The sequence below is a fragment of the Phascolarctos cinereus genome, unplaced genomic scaffold (genome assembly GCF_003287225.1).
Source record: "Phascolarctos cinereus isolate Bilbo 61053 unplaced genomic scaffold, phaCin_HiC Scaffold_726;HRSCAF=1367, whole genome shotgun sequence".
Lineage (NCBI taxonomy): Eukaryota > Metazoa > Chordata > Mammalia > Diprotodontia > Phascolarctidae > Phascolarctos > Phascolarctos cinereus.
Genome location: NW_027556098.1, coordinates 258,275,975 through 258,298,187, shown reverse-complemented (window position 1 = coordinate 258,298,187; position 22,213 = coordinate 258,275,975). Strand labels below are relative to the sequence as shown.

At 34.9% G+C, this 22,213-nt stretch overlaps 1 protein-coding gene across 4 annotated transcripts in view; it reads left to right on the top strand.

Moving 5' to 3' along the window:
- The window catches only part of SGCG (sarcoglycan gamma), a 298,874-nt gene that overhangs the window by 97,010 nt on the left and 179,651 nt on the right, over positions 1–22,213 (top strand). For 3 of the 4 annotated variants that reach the window (XM_020997245.2, XM_020997246.1, XM_020997248.2), the window contains exon 2: positions 2,213–2,410. In XM_020997245.2, coding sequence (XP_020852904.1) covers positions 2,213–2,410 — 198 coding nt within the window. The remainder of the gene's footprint in view (positions 1–2,212; positions 2,411–22,213) is intronic. The other variant, XM_020997247.2, reaches the window with a different exon arrangement.

Sequence of the window (22,213 nt, the reverse complement as noted above, 5' to 3'; positions counted from 1 at the left end):
AATTCAAAATGGCCCTTTCCCACTTCTTCAGTATCAGTGACAGAGCAGGAAAAAAAAGGTAGAGGATGTCAAGAATCACTAGATTTTAAGATTGTCAATAGATTTTAATTTAGCTGTTGGCACTGTAAGTTTGATGTTCTTGTCAAGTAACCAAATGAATGAAAAGTGCTATTTGAAGAACTGAATCATATTCACCCTAACATTCATGTTTATACATGAAACCTAAACAAAGGCAGAAGTTGTAGGAAAGATGTCTCACATGTTCTCCTGGGAGAGTCAAATAAATAAATTGGTAAATCAGTTGATTTTCTTGTGTATCCCAAAGCAATAGGAAACATCATTTCCTGGGATAGTTGGTTATTTCTTATTATGGTGTTCCTGGTAAGCAACCAACAAACATGTAGGCCACCGTTTCTTAATCCTTTTTGTGTCATGAATCCCTTTGGCAGTCTGGTGAATCCCATGGATGCCCTTCTCAGAATAACATGTTTAAATGTATAAGATAAGATAAATGAATAAGATAAAGTTCATAACATTAATAACATAACCAAGAAAGTTACCAAATTTTTTTAGCAAGTTCATGGACTCCAAGTTAAGAACACTTTGCCCTAGGTACTGACAGTACAAAGACAAAACTGAAATAGTTTTTGCTCTCAAAGAGTTTAGGTCATACCTAATATAGATAGACAGCATAAACATAAATTAAATGCACAAAATAAATGCAAGGTGAATTTTTTGAGGGGAGAGAATAGTAACAGCTAAGGGGATCAAGAAAGGCTAGCTTTCTCATTGTCCCTCACTCATAATACTCTATTTCCCATTCTGCACCCTTGCACTGGCTGTACTTTTTGCCTGGAATATACTTGCACCTCATCTTAGCTTCCTAGAATCCCTTCTTTCCATCAAAAATCTGTACAGGATTTTAACTCATGTCATCCAGATTCCAGGCCAGTACTCTACCATATCACCTAGCTGCCTTTATTATTATATCAATTATTAGCACTTTTCTTCCAGGCCTCTCTCTGTTTACAGATTTTTACCTCCCTTGGCCATCAGTCAAATAATAATTCATACCAGATAAGAGCATGGCATAGGAGCAGGTTACATTAATACTCAACTAATTTTGCTGTATGTCTACATGTCACAGAATACTATAGTTTCTGAAGAGTTAAAAATAGGTTATCACTCACAGGGCAATGGTGGGAGGTGGCATGAACAGCCTGCAATACACAGTAAATAAGGAACTATGAAGAATAACAAGAGAAAAGTATGCTATCGGGGGAATGTATGAACAAAAAAAGATGGGCTGGTTATATAAGTGAGGGATAAATGGTAACTAGTTTTTGTGTGACACTGGTATCCTTATGATGTTAGGAGAAAGTACCAGTGGTGCCCAGCATGTTGTGTGGAACTTCTTTTGTGAAATTATCGGAAGACATGGACAAGAGTCCATCAGAATGGTCAGGCACAGAGGGTGTGAGTTCTCCCTTGTTGGAAGGAATATCACCATTGAGATCTCAGATCCATTTGAGTATTCTAGGAAGAAACTAGTTTTAAGATATAAATGTGGCTTTTAGAGTTAAGGTTTCATATTTTATGTGAAGATTTAAAATGGGCTTTAGGTTTAAAAAAAAGGCCAGTTAATTGCATATTTGCTTTATGTTACCAATTGATTATTTGCTCCTATTGCATTTGAGAAAAATTATTAGAATAATTATGTTTAAGCCAGTGTTAAATTTTCTATTTTAGCATCTTCATGTCTTAGCATGTTTTGTGTCTTAACAAGAATATACCAAGAATTATATTTAGAATTAAATCTTGGTTCCATTATTTACTGGCTTTGTAAAATTGGGCAAGGGTGCATAGAAATGTCGTTTGTTTAATCATTTAATTTTTAGAAATATGTGATAACTATAATACTATCTAGTATTAACTTATAGTAAAATCTCTCATAATGAAATAACAATATGGTAAATAAAATTCTCTGTTATGGAAATATAAAAGTATGCTTAAATATATAAACATTTGATATTTAAAATAAAAAGATTTTTTTATCTGCTAATTATATGCCATGGTACATTCCGCTTATCATATTTGGTTGGACTCATCATATATAATTATAACTCTTCAAGTCCTTTTCTCTTTAGATGTCTTGCATTCTGTTTATTGTCTTTGTGTTAATAACTAATGAGAGTTTTTTCTTCTTCTGTAGCAGATGGTACGTGAACAGTACACTACAACAACACAAGGCACAAGCCTAGAGAGGCCAGAGAACCAGTATGTCTACAAAATTGGCATTTATGGCTGGAGGAAGCGCTGCCTCTACCTCTTTGTCCTTCTTCTACTTATCATCCTAGTTGTGAATTTTGCTCTGACAATTTGGATTCTTAAAGTCATGTGGTTTTCTCCAGTAAGTGGTTTTTTTTTAATTTCCCATTTCTTTTTCCACTCCTTGTGAAACACTTGCTTTCCTTGACTAGCACTTCACCTGTGTTGTATGTATACTAGCTTCTGTCTATGTACTAGGTTTGTTCTTTCCCACTTCAGTGAGTACTTTCCACTTCCCCTGGGACTATACGCATAACATTTCTCTTTTATGGTTTTTATTGCACTATGAATCATGGATTTTTGTGTATTTCTGTTAGTCATTATCTCTTAAAGTAGTACTTTCCATGCCGATGGCAATCTTGCCTTTCTAGTTGATTGAAACAGTTGTATTGCAAGGGCATTTCTTACTTGCCTCTTTACTATATTTTTCTGGGGGTTTTTTTAGAAAGCATGTTTTTTTAATTGCGTTTCATTTTTCAGAATTCATTTGCATTTAGATGTTGCTACCTGCTCACTTTCTTAATTTCAACTTCTAATCAGTGGTTTTCCACAATCCAAGATTGAAAAACTGATTTAGCTAATAAACTCCCAAAAGTCCAAGGAGAACTCACACAGCTTTTTAAATATCTGTATAACTTCAAAGATGCCTAAATAACTCTATGCTACAGTACATTCTAAAACTTTTATAATATTTGAATAAAGTAGTAGCTTAAATATAAAAAGTTTAAAAGTCTATAAAAAGGAATTTTAATCAGAAAACAGTGAATGCTTCAAAAGCATCAGAATTAAGGCAATTTGTTCCTAACACATGCTCTATGATTTGGTAACAAGACAAATGGATTTTTCACAAGTTAATGGGGGGAAATAACACAAGGCCTATTCCTACTATTCTCCCAAATTGTTGCTAACACCAGTGGGAAGAGATTACTATATCTCAGCCATAAGCAGTTGTTAAATGATGGATTCACTCCTCTTTCACCTGAGTGGCCCAGAGTATGTCTTGCCATTGATGCATTTGAAGAAAAAAGAAATAAGTCAGCAGAAAGAGGTCTGGTGTTAGCTTCTCTCATTAACTGTTGCATGTGAGTAGGGTGGCTCCATCATTGATTTAACAGGTAATCTCAATCTTGAGAAACACCTCATAACTTTAGAAGCTTGAGTCATTTTTTTTCTGTCCTTGCACTAATGGTAAGAAGAAGAAAACGAGGAACAAAAAGGCACTATGAAGTAGAGAGTATAAGACCCTAAATACAACACAGCAACCTGCTATATTTTTCTGGCCAAATAAGGTATTGTGTTTGATGTCTCTCCATTATAGATAATGGTTTGGCAGGCTGCTTCACTTTTTTGGAGGAACCTAATATTTTAAAGCTCTAAACCATGGTCATGTATTATTATCATTGTTATCACTAATAATAGTTTTATACTTCAATATTTTAAGGATAATTGATTTCACTGGGCATTCCTTTCCACCAATGCACATCTTAACTCCTTTGCTAATTGCTAATTCATAGAAATTCCTTGTCAGTTGCTATGGTAATCCAGATGATGAGCCTCTTTTAACTTACCTAGATTGGTCCTCAGGCAATAGGCATCTGTCACTGAGTCCACACTCAACCCGTTCCTAGCTTGAATAAGATGTGCCTGACCTTGTAGCTCTATTGACATTTTCTTTGAGAGCTCTTTCACCTTCATACCACAATGAGGTATCAAAGTGGAATTCTCTTGGTGGGAATAATAATAATTTGTAATGATAAGTTATATTTCTATGTTTTAAGGTTTAAGACTTTCCTCACAATAACTTTCTGAAACAAATGAGAAGATCAGAGAGGTGAAGTCTCTTACCCATGGATGCCTATTAAATGAAGGATTGTGTTTTATTTATTAATTTACTTGATACTTTTTAATGTTATTGATATCTTTTGTACATATTCCATGCCCTGCCCTAATGAAACTTCCATGTTAAAAACAAAACAGTAAAGCAAAATAAATGCACATAGGAACAAAATATGCATACTCTCTTAGTCTCATGCTTCCTTTTCTAGAAGAGAGAGGTGTGTTTTAGCATCATTTCTTAATGACTACAATTAGTCATTTATAATTAATCTGAATTCATGTTCCTTTGATGTTATTTTCATTTAGTACAGTGATTGTATATACTATTCTCCTGGTTCTTCTTACTTCACTATATATCAATTCCTATGTATTTTCCACGTTGATTACTTCTCTGTGATTTTTTTTACAGTACCCTAGCATTCTGTCATATTCATTATCACAATTTTTTCAGCCATTTCCAAAATGGTTCACCAACTTTGTTTCCAGTGTTTTACTACCATGAATAAGATTGCTATTTTGGTATATATGGGGCCTGTCTGTCTTTAACTTCATGTTTGGCATGTGAAGAGTAGTAGAATCTCTGAGACAAAGGATATGAGCATTTCAGTGACTTTTTTTATTCCAAACTGTTTTTCCAGAATTTTTGGACCAATTCACAGCTCTATTAGCAGTGTATTAGTGAGCCCATCTTCTTGTAGGACCTTCAAAATTGACTATGTCCATCTTTCGTCACTTTGCCAGTTTGCTAGGTGTAATGTGAAACCTCTGATTTAATATGTATTTCTCTTTTAATTTGGAGCTCTTTCACGTGGTTCTTTGACAATATGCAATTCTTCCTTTGGAAACTGTTAATATTCTTTGGTCGTTTATCTATGGGGGAATGGTTCTAGGCTTTATGAGTTTTTATCAACTTCCTATAGATTGAATTGCAAGCTTTTATCAGGGATATTTGATGGAAAGATTTTTTTTCTACTCAGTAATTTCTCTCTTTGTTCTAGATATGTTAGTTTTATTCACCTAAAAGTTCTCTAATTTTACCTAATCAAAATTTTCTATTTTATCTTTTAAAATCACCACTACCCCTTGTTTATACAGGAATGTTCCCTATCTAATCTCGCTCAAAGTACTTCCTTTTTTCCCCCTATAATTCTTTAAAGATATAATCTTTTTACTGTTTGGTTGTATCCACTTGGAGTTGATTCAGTTAAAAAAAATGTAGATCTATACCTAATATCTGTAACAACTGTTTTTCATTTTTCTCAGCAGCTACTGAATAGGATGTCTTTCTACTTGTAGTTTTTTTGTTCTTGAGTTTGCTAATCAATGGATTGCTAAAGACCATAGGAATCTAAAGCCAGAAGTGATCTAAGTATTTAACCGTTCTAGATGAGTAAACTAAGACTCAGAAATGTGAAGTGACTTGCCTAATGTTACTCATATGATAAATAAAGCAAGTATTTGAATGTGAATGGTTTCTTTAGTTACAAAACCAGTGGATTTCCCACCATAGTGAAGTGTTAAAGTGAGGACTTGAACTACAATCTTCTGAACCCAAATAGAGTGCTCTTCTATTATGACATATTGTCTTGTGTTGGCCATGTACATGTTGGTCAGTACTAAGCACTTTCTATGTTCCAGGCACTGTAGTAAACCCTGGGAATACAAAGAAAGGCAAAATACAGCCTCTGGTTGCAAAGAACTCACAGTCTAAAGGGAGAGATATTAGACAAACAAATACGTACTATCTACTGGATAAATTGGAAATAACTAGCAGAGGGAAGGCACTAAAATTAAGGGAGACCAGGAAAGATGAGTTTAGGTGGATTTTGGCTGGAACCTGAAGCCAGGAAGCAGAGATGAGAAGGGAGAAAATTCCAGGAATGGGGGACAGCTAGTGACTGTACTTGGAGTCAGGAGATGAAGGTTCTTGGGTAAAGCTTTACTTTTCTCCCTCTCTATGTGATTCACTCATAAACCAACCCACCTCTTGAACACATATGAAGAAGCACAATAAATGCAAACATTTTCTAATCATCCTGACTTTAAACCATGAGGTAGGAAGGTGATACAGTGAATAGAATACTGGACCTGAAGTCAGGAAATCCTGAGTTCCAATGCAGCTTCAGACACTTAATACCTGTGACCCTGGGCAAGTCACTTAATGTCTGTCTGCCTCAGTTCTCTCATCTGCAAAATAAGGATGATAATGCTTCCTACCTCCCAGCAATGTTGTAAGGATCGAATGAAATAATAATTGTCAAGCTTTCTGCCAATGTTAAAGCATTATATAATGGTAATTATTACTATTATTATTATTACTACACAATAATGATTAAAGTTTAAAAAGTTTCAAGATAGGCTTTTTTCATGGACTCTGATTTTTAGCCCCAGTACAACCTGGCATGCCCATCTGCAGCGTGGCCTCTGGGCAATTCCAAATTTAGGCAGTATAAATGAGGTTAGCTGGGGCTACTCTGTCTGGAGCCCAAAGCAACACTGTCAGCCTTTACCTCGTGATTTGTCATGATTTCTCCCATTGTCTTAATCACAATGTAATTTAATGATTTACTTGGAAAATGGAAAGAAGATCAGGAAAACACTCAAAATTATAGAGTTAAAAGCAGGTGACAATAACAGAATATTTGAGAATACAATGAGAAGTGGAAAAAAATCAATAAATACATAAATATTTTTGAAAAGAAAAGTAGCAGATGGGGCTATATAAAGTATTGACACTGTAGAAAATAGGGGCAAGTTGAACTCCAAGAAAAAAAAACCTACAGATTTTCAATCTGTCCTAACCTGAATTTCTGTTTTTCTCTGTGCCCTGACTAGTTGTTCTGCCCAATTTGACATTTAGACAGTAAATTGGAATAATAATAAATGATAATGATAACAATAAAAATAATATAACTAGTACTTATATAGTGCTTTAAGGTTTGTAAAGAATATTTACAAATTATGTCTCTTTATCCTCATAATATGTAGGTACAATTTACAGATTCCTATTACAGGTTCCCATTTACAGATAAGGAAACTGAGGCAGACAGAGGTTGTGACTTTCCCAGAGTCACATAGATAGCAAGTATGCAGAGCCAGATTTGAACTCATGTCTTCCTCAGTATGTGACATTTTCCTCAATGGAAACAAAAGACTTCAAGATAGCTTTTAGTTTGAGTACTAACAGCTTTCCCTGAAATGACTTCTGTTGCATATTTGTAGCATGTTAAGACAGAGTACCTATGGTCTTCTTTAAAAATTTTTGATTAGTAGTTATCAATGTTTCAATCCACTACTAACGTCCCATTCTGAGGCCCCAAGATGATTTAGTGAAGACCTTGGATTTTTGAGTCATAGTGTCAATTGAGCACAAGGTTCAGAAAGTCCTAACAAGATAGAAGGGCTTTAAATATGAGGCACTGGAGGATAGACATTATTTCATGTTTGTCTGTGTTCCCATGTACTATCAAAACTAAAGTTCAGAGCTGCTAATCTCCATGTTGGCTGCATGGTGATGGACAATTTGGCCATGGCCACTCTCAAATACCATCTACTAAGTTTTGAAGGGGTTGTGGTCTGTGCTGATGGGAGGGGAAAAGACATGGCAGCAACATGAGCAAAATCATAGATCCTTAAAGTAGAGAAGAAAATACATTTTGTTGCAGTTTCATGCCTGTAGCTTTAGTAAGATTAGATCAAAAGAATAAACTTCATAAACCCCCTGAAGTTAAATTTGTTCTAGCAGTTTTATTTTAAACAAAGCTATAAATAAGCAAAGCAATATACCAATATTTAACATTAAAAACTGAAGTTGCATGGTTCTAGAAAACATTATGTTGCCCAGAAATTTATTTATATGGCAATGTGCTGAAAGGCCCCAGATAATTCTACTTTTTCAGAAGCAGTCGCAAGCCATGAGCTTTACTCTTAATTAAGATTAAAAGCTGAATCAATCTACCAACAAGCATTTCTTAAGCACCTACTGTGTAGTGGGTGTTGTGCTGGGGGACACATAAAATTAATCAATCCTTACTCTCAAGGAGATGTGACAACATATGTGTGTGTATGTGTGTGTGTGTTTATGTATGTATATGGAGAATGAATACAAAGAAAGAGAGAAGAAACTATCAGTTGAAGGAAAGGCTTTGTGTGGAAGATAATGCTTGAACACTGTCTTAAAGCAAGTGGGAGACTTTGAGGCAGGAAGACCTGCTGTCAAATCCTACCTCTTCCATTTACCAGCTGTATGACCTTAGACAAATCATTTATTCTCTCTGGACCTCAATGTGCTCATCTCTAATGGGTGTAGACTTTCCTACTTCTGAGCCCCCTTCTGTCTCTACATCTGTGATCTTATGGAGTAAGGAGGAAGTGCATTCCATTTCCATCGCAAAGGAACAGAGATAACAGACAGAGGGACCCGGAGCATTTTCATGGACTGTTCCCCAGTCTGGAATGCCCTCCCTCATCTCTGCCTAGATATCAATAAAGTATAAATCTCAGCAAATCTCGAAGTAAATCTCAAAGAGTAAAGAAAATCAAAAATCACTTTGGCAGCTACATGGAGGATGTTTCAGAATGTGTAGACCCAAGGTGAAGAGACTAATTGCATTGCCTATGTAATAATTTCATAAAAACAAAGCTAGAAATACCTTAAAAACCATCTAATACATCTGCCTTCCTAATTTTTTTAAAAAGTTCAATTAAAAGTTTTTTTATAGTAACACTAATACAATCACCTTAATTTGTTTAGTAACCATTTATGTAAAATTAATTTCATTTTATATAATATAACTTTTCCCCCACCAATCACCTTACCTTCACCCTCCCATAGAAGGGCTATTTTGTAGCAAATATGTATAAGCAAGAAAAACAAATCAATATATTCTCATGTTTGAGAATAAGTCTTGTTTCTGTATCTCAAGTCCATCATTAATCCACCTTATTTCTCCACATTCTGATACTTCCTCTCTGTATCTAATTCATCATCTGTCTACCAAGGAATGAAAGATGTGATTCACTCAAATGCTTTAGAAGTCACGATTGGGCACTCTTTTGGTCGTAGGGAGGGGGAGGGCCACTTTTAGAGTTTATTCCCCCCACCCCATGTTATTGTTGTGGCAATCAAGTAAATTATTCTCCTGATTCTGATAAGTTAATTATATATCAGTTATTATGTCTCCATATTTTTGTGAATCCATCATATTCTTCATTTCCTATGGCACAATAAATTCCATTATGTTCAAACACTGCTCTTTTTTCAGCTATTACTCAATTACGAAGAAATGGAGATTTAGAAAAGTGAAGTGACTTGCCAAGATTATGTACTTAATGAAGTAGGAGAGTCAGCATTTAAAACTGAGTAAGGGACCCCTTACTCCAGACATCTCACTCTTTCCAAAAGCACTGCCACTCCCTTGAAGATAACTTTAAATCCTTTCATTTGAGAGGGAATCAGAAATTGACTGTGGAAGGGAGGTCTCCCCTTAAGTCTTTCATTTAGAATGAAAACAAAAAGCCCTAGCAATCTCCCTCCTTGGGAATTTCTTTGGTTAAAAGATAAATAATAGTAATGATGTGGAAGACACTATGGTAAAGTGGAAAGAGCAATGTTGTAGAATCAGACAGCATGAGTCTCATAGTCACTTATGAACTATGTAAATTGAGCAAATGGCTTCCCTTCTTTGGGGCTTCATTATAGTTTTATCTATAAAATGAGGTGGTAAATTACTATGTGAATATCGGGTTGTGTGATTGTAGTTTGTCCTTCAAGCTCAAAGAGGAACATGACATCAGAAAGATGACATGATTTGAAATTGAATTGGAGTTGAGTGAGAGAGGGTTATGCACAGTCACCAGCCTCACTTTCTGCTCTATAGTCATCTGGGTCTAGTGGCCCGGTATAGATCAGGACAACTGGAGATGTCCCCATGTAAATATCAGGAAGGTTCTATGGTCATATGGTCAACTATGAAAGCAAGATGGATATACTGAATGGCATTTAAGGTCCTTTTTTCTAGCTGCTAGTCTACAGTTCAATGAAGGGAGATTGAAAAAAAAACTCCATGTAAATGAAATAGTAAATATAGGTTGGCCACATGATATCTTGGTGAGAATTTCTTCTTTTTAGAGCTTTCCAGTGGATATTTCATGCCCTCCTATAGTCAGTTATTTCAGTGTCTATATCCATACCCACAAACAGAAAATTCATTAGATCTGAACTACATCCTTCACATATATCATGTATGATTACAACATATTCTTTGGGAGGCTTTTCTTCATCAGGATTAATAATTCTGAAAAAAAAAAGCTTGCTGAATTACATGAAATCCAACATAGCACACAGGCTGTAATATTCAACATACTTGGTCAGCATTGATACTCTGAATTTTGAGAATTTTCATTTTGAATGTATTATCAGTTAAAATGCTTACAACAATCTTTTTCGGGTAATTTTTAATGTATTTCCCAAACCTAAAATATTCTAAAGTGTATTATAGAGAAAGATACGATATTTACATTTCATTCGTTTATTAGTATAAGAAACAACAAATAGTTTTACAGATACATTTATGACATAACCTATCAATGTATTGTTAACCAAGCAGGAATATTTCTTTTTAGAAATTATTTTATTAAATAACATGGAAGATATTATTCTTTCTTAAATATAAATATTGAAGTTTATAATACTTATAATACTTGTAATTTCACTAGTGTGAAAATATCTTTAATAATTACAACTTCACCAGCTGTTGAGACTACGCTAGTGTTTTATTATGATACAACTATCACTTTAGTTTATTTAAAATCCTTGGGAGCTTTGAAGAAATTGGGATACTTTTTTTGTTCAGTCTTTTCAGTTATGCCTGACTCTTTGTGACCCTATTTGGGGTTTTCTTGGCAAAAATACTGGAGTGGTTTGCCATTTCCTTCTGCAGCTCATTTCAGAGTTAAGTGACTTATCTAGAGTCACACAGCTAGTAAGTGTCTGATGTTGTATTTGAACTCAGGCCATCCTGACTCCAGACTGAGCACTCTGTACACTGAGCCACCTAGCTGCCTTGGGATACATTTTATTATATTGTTTATTGTTTTAAAATTATATTTAAAATATTGCCATTTTATTATGGCATGATGAACTTTAACATTTCATATATTTAAAATTATTTCAAATGCCATTATACTCTAATGAATGTTAGAATCCATGAAAATCCAGAACATTTTCAGCTACCAATGAAGGTTCTACATGGTCTAGCCCCAGCTTTAATTTTCCAAATTCTTGGGGTTCTGTTTCCTGGGAGCCAAGATGGCAGAGTAAGAAGTAAGTTGCTTACCGTCCCTTATTAACCTCTGAAAGCCCATAAAATATCATCCCAGGAAAAACCCTGGAACAGCTGAATCAGCAGAAAGATGAAGTAGCCCAGGAAGCTTGAGGAATTAAAGGGAAAGGCCCCTCTTGCCCTGGAGGTGGAGGAGCAGGACAGAACAGGAGGCGTCCCAGAAAGCTAACAGAAAGCCCCACCTCAGCATACCGGAAGGAGATCCTGAACCCCAGGTGGTGGAGCAGGAAACACCAACACCAGGACTCTCGAGTGCCTCAGTATAGGCAGGGGATCCAGTGGAAACTGGCTAAGAAAATCATCACCTGCCACTGTGGCAGCCAAGTCTCCTAGTGCCTCAGCAAAACCCTGGGAAACACAGCTCTAAGGGGGAAAAACCCAGGTGGAGAAACATCCTGCAGCAGTGAAATATCCATCTGAGAGGAGCCCAAGAAAGTGAAGGAAAGGTCAAGGTGAGTAGGCAAACTCTAGAGACCAGACTACCCAACTTCTCTCACTCTTTCTACATGGAAAACCTCTGCTCCAGCCAAACTGTTTTACTCTATGTGCCCCAAGTGCACCTTTAACTTTCTACACTCTTGCTTGTGCCATTTTCCTCACCCACAATGCCTTTTGCCCTATTCTGCTGAACTGGATTTTAAGATCCTTGATAGGAGAAATGAGTTTGTATACTTCTTTGTATGTGAGAGACCACCGTGTATAGCATAGCATCTTGCACATAGAATAAGATGAAAAATACTTGTTTAGGTTTTTTTAGCTGCATCAGATGATAATGAGGCATCAAAGTGGGACTTTAGTGAAGGTGTCTCACACATGTATTAAAAGGAAATTCCCAAATATGAATATTTGATACATTGCAGAGAAAAATTTCTAAATATTTTGGCTGAATTTAACTTTTTATTTGAATAGTTTTGAATACTTTTGGTCCTAGTTTCCCTCTTTAAGGGGAAAAAAGATCAAAAGATAATGTGGTTATTATTCTTAGCCTTAAATGTGGCATAAACTGTATTTAAAGTAGCAGAAAAAGTCTAAAAACATAAGACAGAGCGGTATAATGGAAAACATATTGGGTTTGGAGTGAGAAGACACTTGGTTTTGAATATTGCTTCTGATATCCCCTGTTTATACTTAGCACACTTCCTAACACATAGTAAGTGCTTTAATGATATTTGAGGTGCAGCTAGCTGGCACAGTGGATAGAGCACTGGTCCTGAAGTCAGGAGGACCTGAGTTCCAATCTAGCCTCAGACCAAATACTTGACACTTACTACTGTGTGACCCTGGGCAAGTCACTTAACCCCAATTGCCTGAAATTTTTTTTAAAAAATGATGTTTGACTGACTGACTAATCAAAATATTTAAACCCTCTTATTCTATTTTCTCATCTGTGAAATGGGAATAATAATGCTTTTAGCAAGCATTTTGTGGAATTGTTGTGAGAATGAAATGAGATAATATACATAAAACATGTTGTAAACAAGTATGCCATGTAAAATGTCAGTTATATTTGTTTGATTAGACTTGACTAGTCTGTTCGACTAGACTAATTATTGAATTCTATCTGATTACAAGAACATACATGTAAAGTACTATGTCATTTCTCATAAATAGTTAATCGTGTTTATGTGAAGTGTCTTGATATTATTCTGGCCCTGGAGCTGTTAACACTTTTAAGCTATAGTACATTTTAAATGCAGTAAGTCAGACTGCCAGTGCTTAGTTATATATATGAGTCATCATGAAAAGTTGTGTGAGAAGTCAAAGATATTACTTCCACCCTTACGTAGCCTACATTCTAAAGAAGATAGATTGTTAATTACCGATAAATACCTAGCAGTCAAAGTGACAGAATGTAAAATCATTTATTCATTCATCATATATTTATTGAGCACTTCTTTTGTGCATTTTACTATGCTAGGTTTTGTGATGTTTTTCAACATTGAAATAGCATTGCATTTATGTGGCATGACTCCAGGAATTTGTAAGGACTCTTCCTGAAGGACAGACAGTTACTTCCAGGATAGGTTTAATGGCACATTTGAAGTTAGTATAGGTGTGACAATCATACCTTTCTTTGTTATGTATATCTGAAAGAAATAAAAAGTTAATTCATATAATCCAAGAGATTAAAGTTTTTAAAATAAAATATTTTTCTTGTATCTTCCTTCCTACTTCTGTGTAATTTGTTACCAGTTTCCATAAATGCTTCCTTTCCAATGAAAGGCCATTGAGAAAATTGACCTGAAATCAGCCACATGTCAATTTGAAAGTTGTGCCTACTCCGATACCATAATAAATCCCAAATACCTCATTACATTATGTTCCTAACAACACAAATATGATTTTGTGTGTAAAACTTACGATAGAATGATTTATTGGAGTAATAGATGGATTTGATCTGCAAAGGCTTCCTAAAGAAGATAAAACATCTCTGAAAGCAAGAGAAGGGTTTGAGTAGACCAGAGAAGTGCAAGGGGGTCTTCTAGAAAAGAGTAATAGTATTGTTGGGATTATGAATAATTTCAAATTAGAGCAGAGAGCATAAACTGAATTATAAGGGGAGAGGTCAGTTAGATAAGAGGTGAGGCAGAAGGACGGAATTTTGTGGATAGTTGTGAACTCTAAGAGAAAGGTTCTGTGAGAAGGAATTGGAAAATTTTGAAAAGCATTAATAAAAGGAATTGCATAATAAAATTATGTTTAGAGAAGACATATTTTGCTTCAATTCATAGATTGGATCAGAGGGAGCCTAGAGAAAGAAAAGCCAATTCCAAGGCTATTTCTGTAGACTGTACATATAGAAACTATAGAAGACATAGTTTATAGAAAATAATATAGCTGAAAAATTGGCAGGATTTGGAGAATCGCTGAATGTGATTGATGGAGAGAGGAGTATCCAAGATGATGCCAAGGTTAAATACTCAGGATGCCAACCAGACAGTGCTATTGCCAACTATGATAATAGAAAAACAAGAAAGGGAAAAGAGTTTGGGAGAGAATGTAATGTCTTATTTAGAATCCAAGAGAAGATGTAGTTGGGGCAAAAGGAGGTCTACCGTAGAGATACAAAACTAGACATTATCTGTATATAGATAGAATTGAAACTGTATGAATTAATCAACTTCATAAAGGAATTGTGTGAAAAGAACAAAGTTATCTTTACTTAGCATTTATTAGACATTTTCAGATAGGCAAAGAAAAAGAGATAAAAGTCTTAACAATAGCACTAGATTATATTACCACCTAAAATCCAAGGTTAAATAAAACCTTAAAGAAAAAAGATTAGTCATAGAATGAAGGAATTTCAGAGTCTGAAGGGCCCTTGGAAATCATCTACTCCAATCTCATACTCATTTTAGGAATCATTTCACAACACAAAGTACATACTAGTTTGTAAGGCTGGCTTTTCTATTCTTGGATAGCTCTAATTATTAGAAAGTTTTGAGGTTTTTTTTTTAAGAGAACCAAATTCTGCCTCTCTAATTCTGTTTCTGACCTTAGGAATCCTAGAATATAAAGTTACCTTCAATATATTCCACATAACAGTCTTTCCTATATTTGAATACAGCTGCAGTGCCTCACTTCAGACTTTCTTTATTCTCCAGTAAGCATTCCCTAGTTCTTTTGGTGATGTTTCCCTTTACTGTTGTATTCTCTTCTGAACATAATAGTCTTTCAGTATTCTTCAAATGTGTTGCCTATAATTGGGCACAGTATTCTAGATCTGATAAGACCATTGCAGATCACAGTGGTACCTACCTTGCTGTAAATCCTCCACCCACTTTTCTTATTGCATGCTCTAAGACTATGGATTCTTTTTTTTTTTCTGGTAACCAAATTGCATTGCTGGATTGTATCAAATTTAATGTCAAATAAAACCTCTGGGCTCTTTCAAATGAATAGCTATCCCATATAAGGGCTCTCAATTATGTATAATTATAAGAAAAATCTCAAAATCAGGACTTTGAATAGTATTATATTTTATGTTCATGATTTTGACTCATTTTTTTGCCAACTTGCAAGAGTCATTTTGAATATTGATTCTGTCATTTGATATGTAAGTCAGAAGAATTCTAAGAAGATATCTAACTGAATCTTGAATTCTGTTAGCATCACCAAGATATAATCATCCAGGTGCTACTTGAACACCTCCGATGATGGACAACTCACAATATCCCAAAGCAGACTATTAAAAACTTCTACTATTTGGAACTTCTTTTTCTTTATTATCATATTAAAGCTGCCTTCTTGTAACTTCTATCCTCTTGGCCCTTTGGGGCCAATCAGATTAAACCTAATCTCTCTTTCTTATGGCAAATATTTGAAAATTGGATTTCATCATTTTCTTTTCTACCAAGCCTTCTCCTATCCAAGCCAAATATTCCCAGTTCATGGTAAGTCCTCTCACCATCCAAATGATACTTTCATGGACAAGGTCTAGCTTGTCAATGTCCTTTTTAAAATATGGTGCCTGAAAATGGACAGAATAATCCAGATATTGCCTTAGATAGAATTCAGTGGGACTGTCATATTCCTTCCTCTAGATTCAATATTTCTACTAATGTAGTGCAGATCAAGAACCTAAAGTCTCAGCTTTTGTCAGGGCCTGTATTCATCTCACTCCTCCCTGATTTCCTTAGCCATGCTGACTTTTCTCTCTTCAAATCTTGACCCTGTAGTTAAAAAATTTAAGTTCATACTATCCACTACCATTGAATGCCTTTTCCAAATAGTTGTTAATTTCCAAATCCTAACGTTTGGTTACAACATCCACCTCCCCACTCATACTTACATTCTGCTGAACACTGTTGGAAGAAGCCACACAACAAGCTGAGGTCACTAAACATTATTTATACTAACTAATTTCAACCAGGTCATCACCACTACATGCCAATACTTACTCTTCTGATTTACTATTGAAATCGCCATAGTGTCTGTTCTAAACCTTCTGCTTTCTACTCAGAGCACTTATGCTGCCCCTTCCCTCCCTCCTTCCTCTCAAAATGGAGCAAACCTTAATACTTTACTGAAAAAAATTAAAGTCATCTGTTGCAATCTCCTTCTTATCCTCATTTTAGGCCTCTGATGTTCTCAACATCATCCTCCATTCTCTTCATTGGTCCACTCCCAAAGGAGGTAGCCTTTCTTTTTTCAATAACCAACCCTTCCACCTTTGTATTGCTTCCATCCCTTGAATTTTATAACATTGACAGTGCTGCATATCTGGTAATAGTAAGTCACATTTTCATAGGTTATGACATGCTTTTAATTTAATAAAAGACAAATAAGGGGAAAAATAAGTATTGAATGGAGCATTTAGTATGCACTTACTATTTGAAAAGCACTGTGCTAAGTAAGCACTGGGGATGCAAATAAAAAAGTAAGACAATGCCTGCTTTCAAGGAGCTTACATTCTAATAGGGAAGACAACACATATGGCAGGTTTCTGTTTCGAGTCAAATGGAAAGGTCCTTAGGCTGCAGCAGAAAAACAGATGGCAATGCCTCTTCTTTAGTTTTATGTCCCCTAATAAAAATCATTTCAGTTTTTGAAGTGGAACATTAGTATTTTATATGTATATCAATAGGTGTTATGTGGGAGAAAAGATCTACATAACAATATTTTCTCTCTAACAGTGAGGTCACATCTTATAAAAAATACTCATGTGTTACAATTTTTCAACATGGAAATAAGTTCAGTTCCCTCTATTTTACTCCAAAATTTCTCAACTCTCCTTGAATTCAAAGGATAATCTATACACCCAGGCCTCTTGGATCAACATTTTGGCAGTTGTATCAGTATATTTTAAGCCCCTTCCTATTCTATGGCCAAATTATTTTTGGAAGTCCTAGGCTAAGATATTCCTGTGAAAAACCACTACTTCTTTCATCATGTTTCTAGCCACCATGTTGAAAGCATGTTTTTCAGATACTTGTTTACATGAACATGTGTTATTTCCCTCCTTCTCTGCAGTTTGGCACAGTACAGATGCCACTAAATAGCAATGAGGTGCTTCCTAGTAGGGGTGATCAATTTCCAGCATAGTTTGTGTTTTCTCTTGGCTTACTCTAGGCTTGGTCCAGGTTGTTTCCATGGGGACTGGTAGTTTGCTGACAACTGGCTGTACAGAAAAGGTGGCTCTGAGCCCAAAGGAATACTTCCTACTACATAAAGAGGGGAGAAAAGGGGGAAAATCAAGGAATAGAAGTCATGTATTTTTATATGATGCGTAGAAGCTGTTTTAGATCTTGACCTTATACCTATAAAAATCCAAAATAGCTGATGACAGAGGTGTAGCAGAAATTTTCTTTTGATTCTGAGTGCTGTCATATACATTGTAGCAGTTGTAGAAATATTTACAGAAGTAAGAATGAATATTTCAATTTCCATTTCTGACTGTTCTCTCCTTTGTCAAGTACTTGACATATATTGTAATGATATTTTAATGGCCTTGTATTGATTCCTTTAAAAATAAACTGTCTCTAATTTCTATTTGTTTTTTGCTTTAGTAGAAGTTATGATTAAAAAGAAAAAAAAAAGAACATTCTGACTTTTTTTTCCCTTACAAATGATATATTCCACTTGGCATTTTTGGATGTTTTATATTCTCTCTTATGAAAGCATTATATCATATCAATGCTTTCCATGGTGAAAAATAAATTGAAAATCCTGATTAATTATATTCCTGGTTGAGTGAGATTGATACATGGCTCATAAAAAATAAGAGCATGATAACTTAACTGTGTTTACTCTTTTAGATGATAAGATGTTACTAAGCCCACATCTATGCTAGGAAGATAAAAATAATGCTATTTCAAGTACAATAGAATCCCATTTCATACTGGTGTTTGTTGACAAGAATAGCACCACAGCTTAAGCCTTTAATGTAATAGATACAGTGCTCGTGACAGGGTACCAGCAATGTGATTTGGCTTTAGTGTAACTGGAGCCATGTTGTAGGGAGGTACTTTATGAAAAAAAGCTTTTATGGTAGCTCAAGTACAAATTAAATACTCTCTTCTTTTCTACCAAAAATATATATATTTAATATATTCCAGTAATTTTTTTCCCTCAAAAGTGATCGTGAAAAACTCACTTTGGAATTCAAGGCCAATCCAAGACAGTCAGACACTTAGACTTTATTCATACTCTTTCATTCCTTCTCACATGTTCGTATTCTTCGTGACAGTGGAGTCAAATTAGCAACTTCAGTGGCCATGAATTGAGTGATTCATGGTAGAGGCCAAAAACATGAAATTTGAGCCAGACATTCATTTTTTTTTTAATTTTTAGTGTGAGATACTTCTTCTGTTCAGATATAGAATTCTATTTCTTAGGATAGGTTGTGTTCCTATGAAGGTACTACATATTAACATTGTGTAGATATAAATGGGTGGATATATCCCTATAATCCATATGAAACCAAATCTGCTACACTACTAATCTATGCTGACTATCCTCTTGCGCCATTATTATTTATAATTAATTTTTCATAAGGCATTAATTTTCCTTCCAAGTATAAGAGAAAAGAAGAAAAGAAGAGAAAAGAAAAAAGCATAAGAGAAAAGAAGAGTGATACTGAGATGATAGAAACAACAGGACTTGTCAGCTGATTGGATACAGGTGGATTGAATGAGGAATTGAGGTTGCAAGTATGAATGACTGACTGGATGGCTGTGTCTTATACAATGATAGGAACTTAAGAAAAAGGAAAGGTTTGAAAGGAAAGATAATGAATTCAGTTTTGTACAACTTGAGATTAAGATAGCCATGAGAAAGCCAGTTTGAGATGTCCAGTAGAGAGTTGGAGAGTTAAGAATGGAGGTCAACAGAGAGGTTAGAGCAGGACAAATAAATATGAAAATCACCTACATAGAGATAACAGTCGACTGGGAGCTGATGAGATTGCCAGCTAATATTGTACAGAGGAAGAAGAGAAAGTTCAGAACAGAACTTGGTGGGGTACACCCAGTTAACAGATGTGACCTGAATGAATATCCAGCAACAAAGACTGAGGAAAAGTGTTCAGATAGGTGGAAAAATACTAGGAAAAACCACAGTTAAGAAAACCTAGAGTGAAGAGCATTGAGGAAGAGAATGACTGCTTATTTCTGGCTGCTTTGGGATTACTTTGGAATTCCTCTTACTTCTCCATGCCTCAGGAAGCTCATTATATTGAAAACTTCATCATCTTGAAAGATCCTACCAAGAGCCTTGATACTTAACTTCAGCATTTCCCTCTGCCTCTCTGATTGAGGAATAGAGGAGCCATCAACCCCACCCCAAACCTCCATTTAAGGAGAAGTACAGCTCAGACATCTTGTATTTCTAACTACACTACTTTAGGACTTCACCACCATGGCCCCATGTCAGTTATTTCCCTTATCCTTTTCAGCTTGCTTTTATGTGTTGTTTTTCCTCACTAGATTATAAACTTTTTGAGGGCATAGTCTCTCTTTTTTTCATATTTATGTTCCCAGTATTTAATATAGTACCTGCCCCATAGTGAGTGCTTAATAAATATTTATTGAGCATGTTTATTGAGGGTGGTCAACAGTGTCAAAGGCTGCACAGAAATGCTCTCCTCACAACCACCCTATGATATAGATTATAAAGGTATTATTATTACAGATTAAAATACTGAGGATCAGAGGTGCTGGACAACCTGTCCACAAATACCTCCAAAGTGGCAGAAATGGGAGTCAAGGATGGTTTTACCCACTAGAAATCCAAATATACTGTTGAATGAGATGGATAGGTTTGCAGCTAGATCCACTCCATTCCTTCACTGCTGCATGAATTCACAACAAATACTTTTTTAATGTGCTTTGTGATTCTCTTGAAATTAGAGAATGACTTGAAGAAATCAATCTGAATAATACATACTGAAAGCATAAAAGAATTTACTTTAAAATTATTGTTTTCAAGAGTTTTCCACAAGAAATAAGTAGTTCTTTAACACCGTGTTTTCTGTTATATCCAACAACCTACACAAAGGAAAGGGGAAGAATCAATCATGCTGTAAGGCTCACTTGTTGGTTACATAAAACAGTATGGAATAATTGACTCAATAGAGTCTATTCATGCTGCTGATACTGATGTTCCTGCTTTGATGCCAAAAAATATTCTGCCTGTATGACCTCTGCTCCCAGTATCACTGAACTGTTGGGTAACGAATTAAAAGAGCAAATTCAGTTTCTCTAGAAAACCTTTTATTGGCTAATGTCCAGATTAAAGACTTGCTAGTTAGGAATTTAATTCTATATCCAAAAATTATATTCCCAATGACCCAATTTCTTTTCTGGTAAAGAAGTAGCAAAAGATCTTACAAGTTTCAAATGTTAATAATTAAGTGGTAAGACCTGGATTTCAGGCCTTGTTCTGCCCCTCTCTGGGTAACCTTGGGTAGATCATTTAAACTATTTATATCTCTCTTTTTTCATCTGTCAAATGATGATGATGATTCCTGCCCTAAAAGGAAAACTGTTTTTAAGATTAAAGGAGATGATGTTGAAAGTACTTTAAAACATTTAAAAGTATAATACAAATCTAGGGATTTTATTTTCAATGAATATGTATTACATTTTAATGGTATTTATGTTAAGTGCTGTGGAAAGCACAAAGTTGAATAAAACAGTCCTTGCTCTTTAAAAAATTGGTAATCTAGTAGAAAGATAATATGTGTACAAAAATAACTGTTAAGAAAGCATATTATATTGTATATATGAACATATACTTTAATATGTCCTGGATCTGTGGTCTTAAACATATGGAAACACTCTCTACCAGTGAATCCCTCTGTGCCTCAGTATATGGTTTTCATGAGTTACTGTATTCAACAAAAATAGCTTTAGCTGGTGCCCAGTCTTCTGGTAATATAAACCTCTTCAGACTAACCTTGGCTAGGCCTCAGAGAACAGATATGTATTTCATCTCTGGGCGCATGCCTGAACTATTTCCAGCTTGATAGAAGCTTCCCAATCTTGCTACCAAATTAAATTTCAGCAGGTGGAGAAAAATAGCGTGAAGAAATTTGTACATAGAAAATGTTTGTAAAAGTTTCATATAGTATTCAGAAATATGTATATTCTTTAGTAGCTCCATTTAGAAAATGATATATCTCTAGTTTCTCCAACAATTTGTTCAATTTTTATTTTCCTTTTTATTATATTTCTGTTAAATTTTTGAGAAGGCTTATTAAAGCCTCTTACTATTATTTTATTGCTGTACATATATTCTTGCAATTCAGTTGAGGGCATTTGGAGCACATAAGTTTAAATCTGATATTTGTTTTCAGTGGTTCCTTTCAGCATGATATAATTTCCTTGTTTATCTCTATATTGTAATTTTTTCTTCTTGCTTTATCTGATTACATGACTGTGACTTTTTTTTTAATTCACCTGATGGATAGTAAATTTTGTTCCAGCTTCTTGTGTTCATTCCATGTAAATCTTGATTTTTAGGTATTTTCTTGTAACCATGATATCACGGGGTTTTTTTCATTTTCAATCTGTTACTTATTTTCTTGGAATATATACAGCATCACATTTAAAGTTAGAAGAATTAGATTTATATTATCCTCTGTGCATGTAATATTGCCTCTTTTCCTCAATTAATATTTTTTTATTTCTTTTTTTCCACTTTTAAGACAATGCTTTATTCCTATAACTATCTTTTTTTTAATCTACCCTAAGGCAAACCTATTC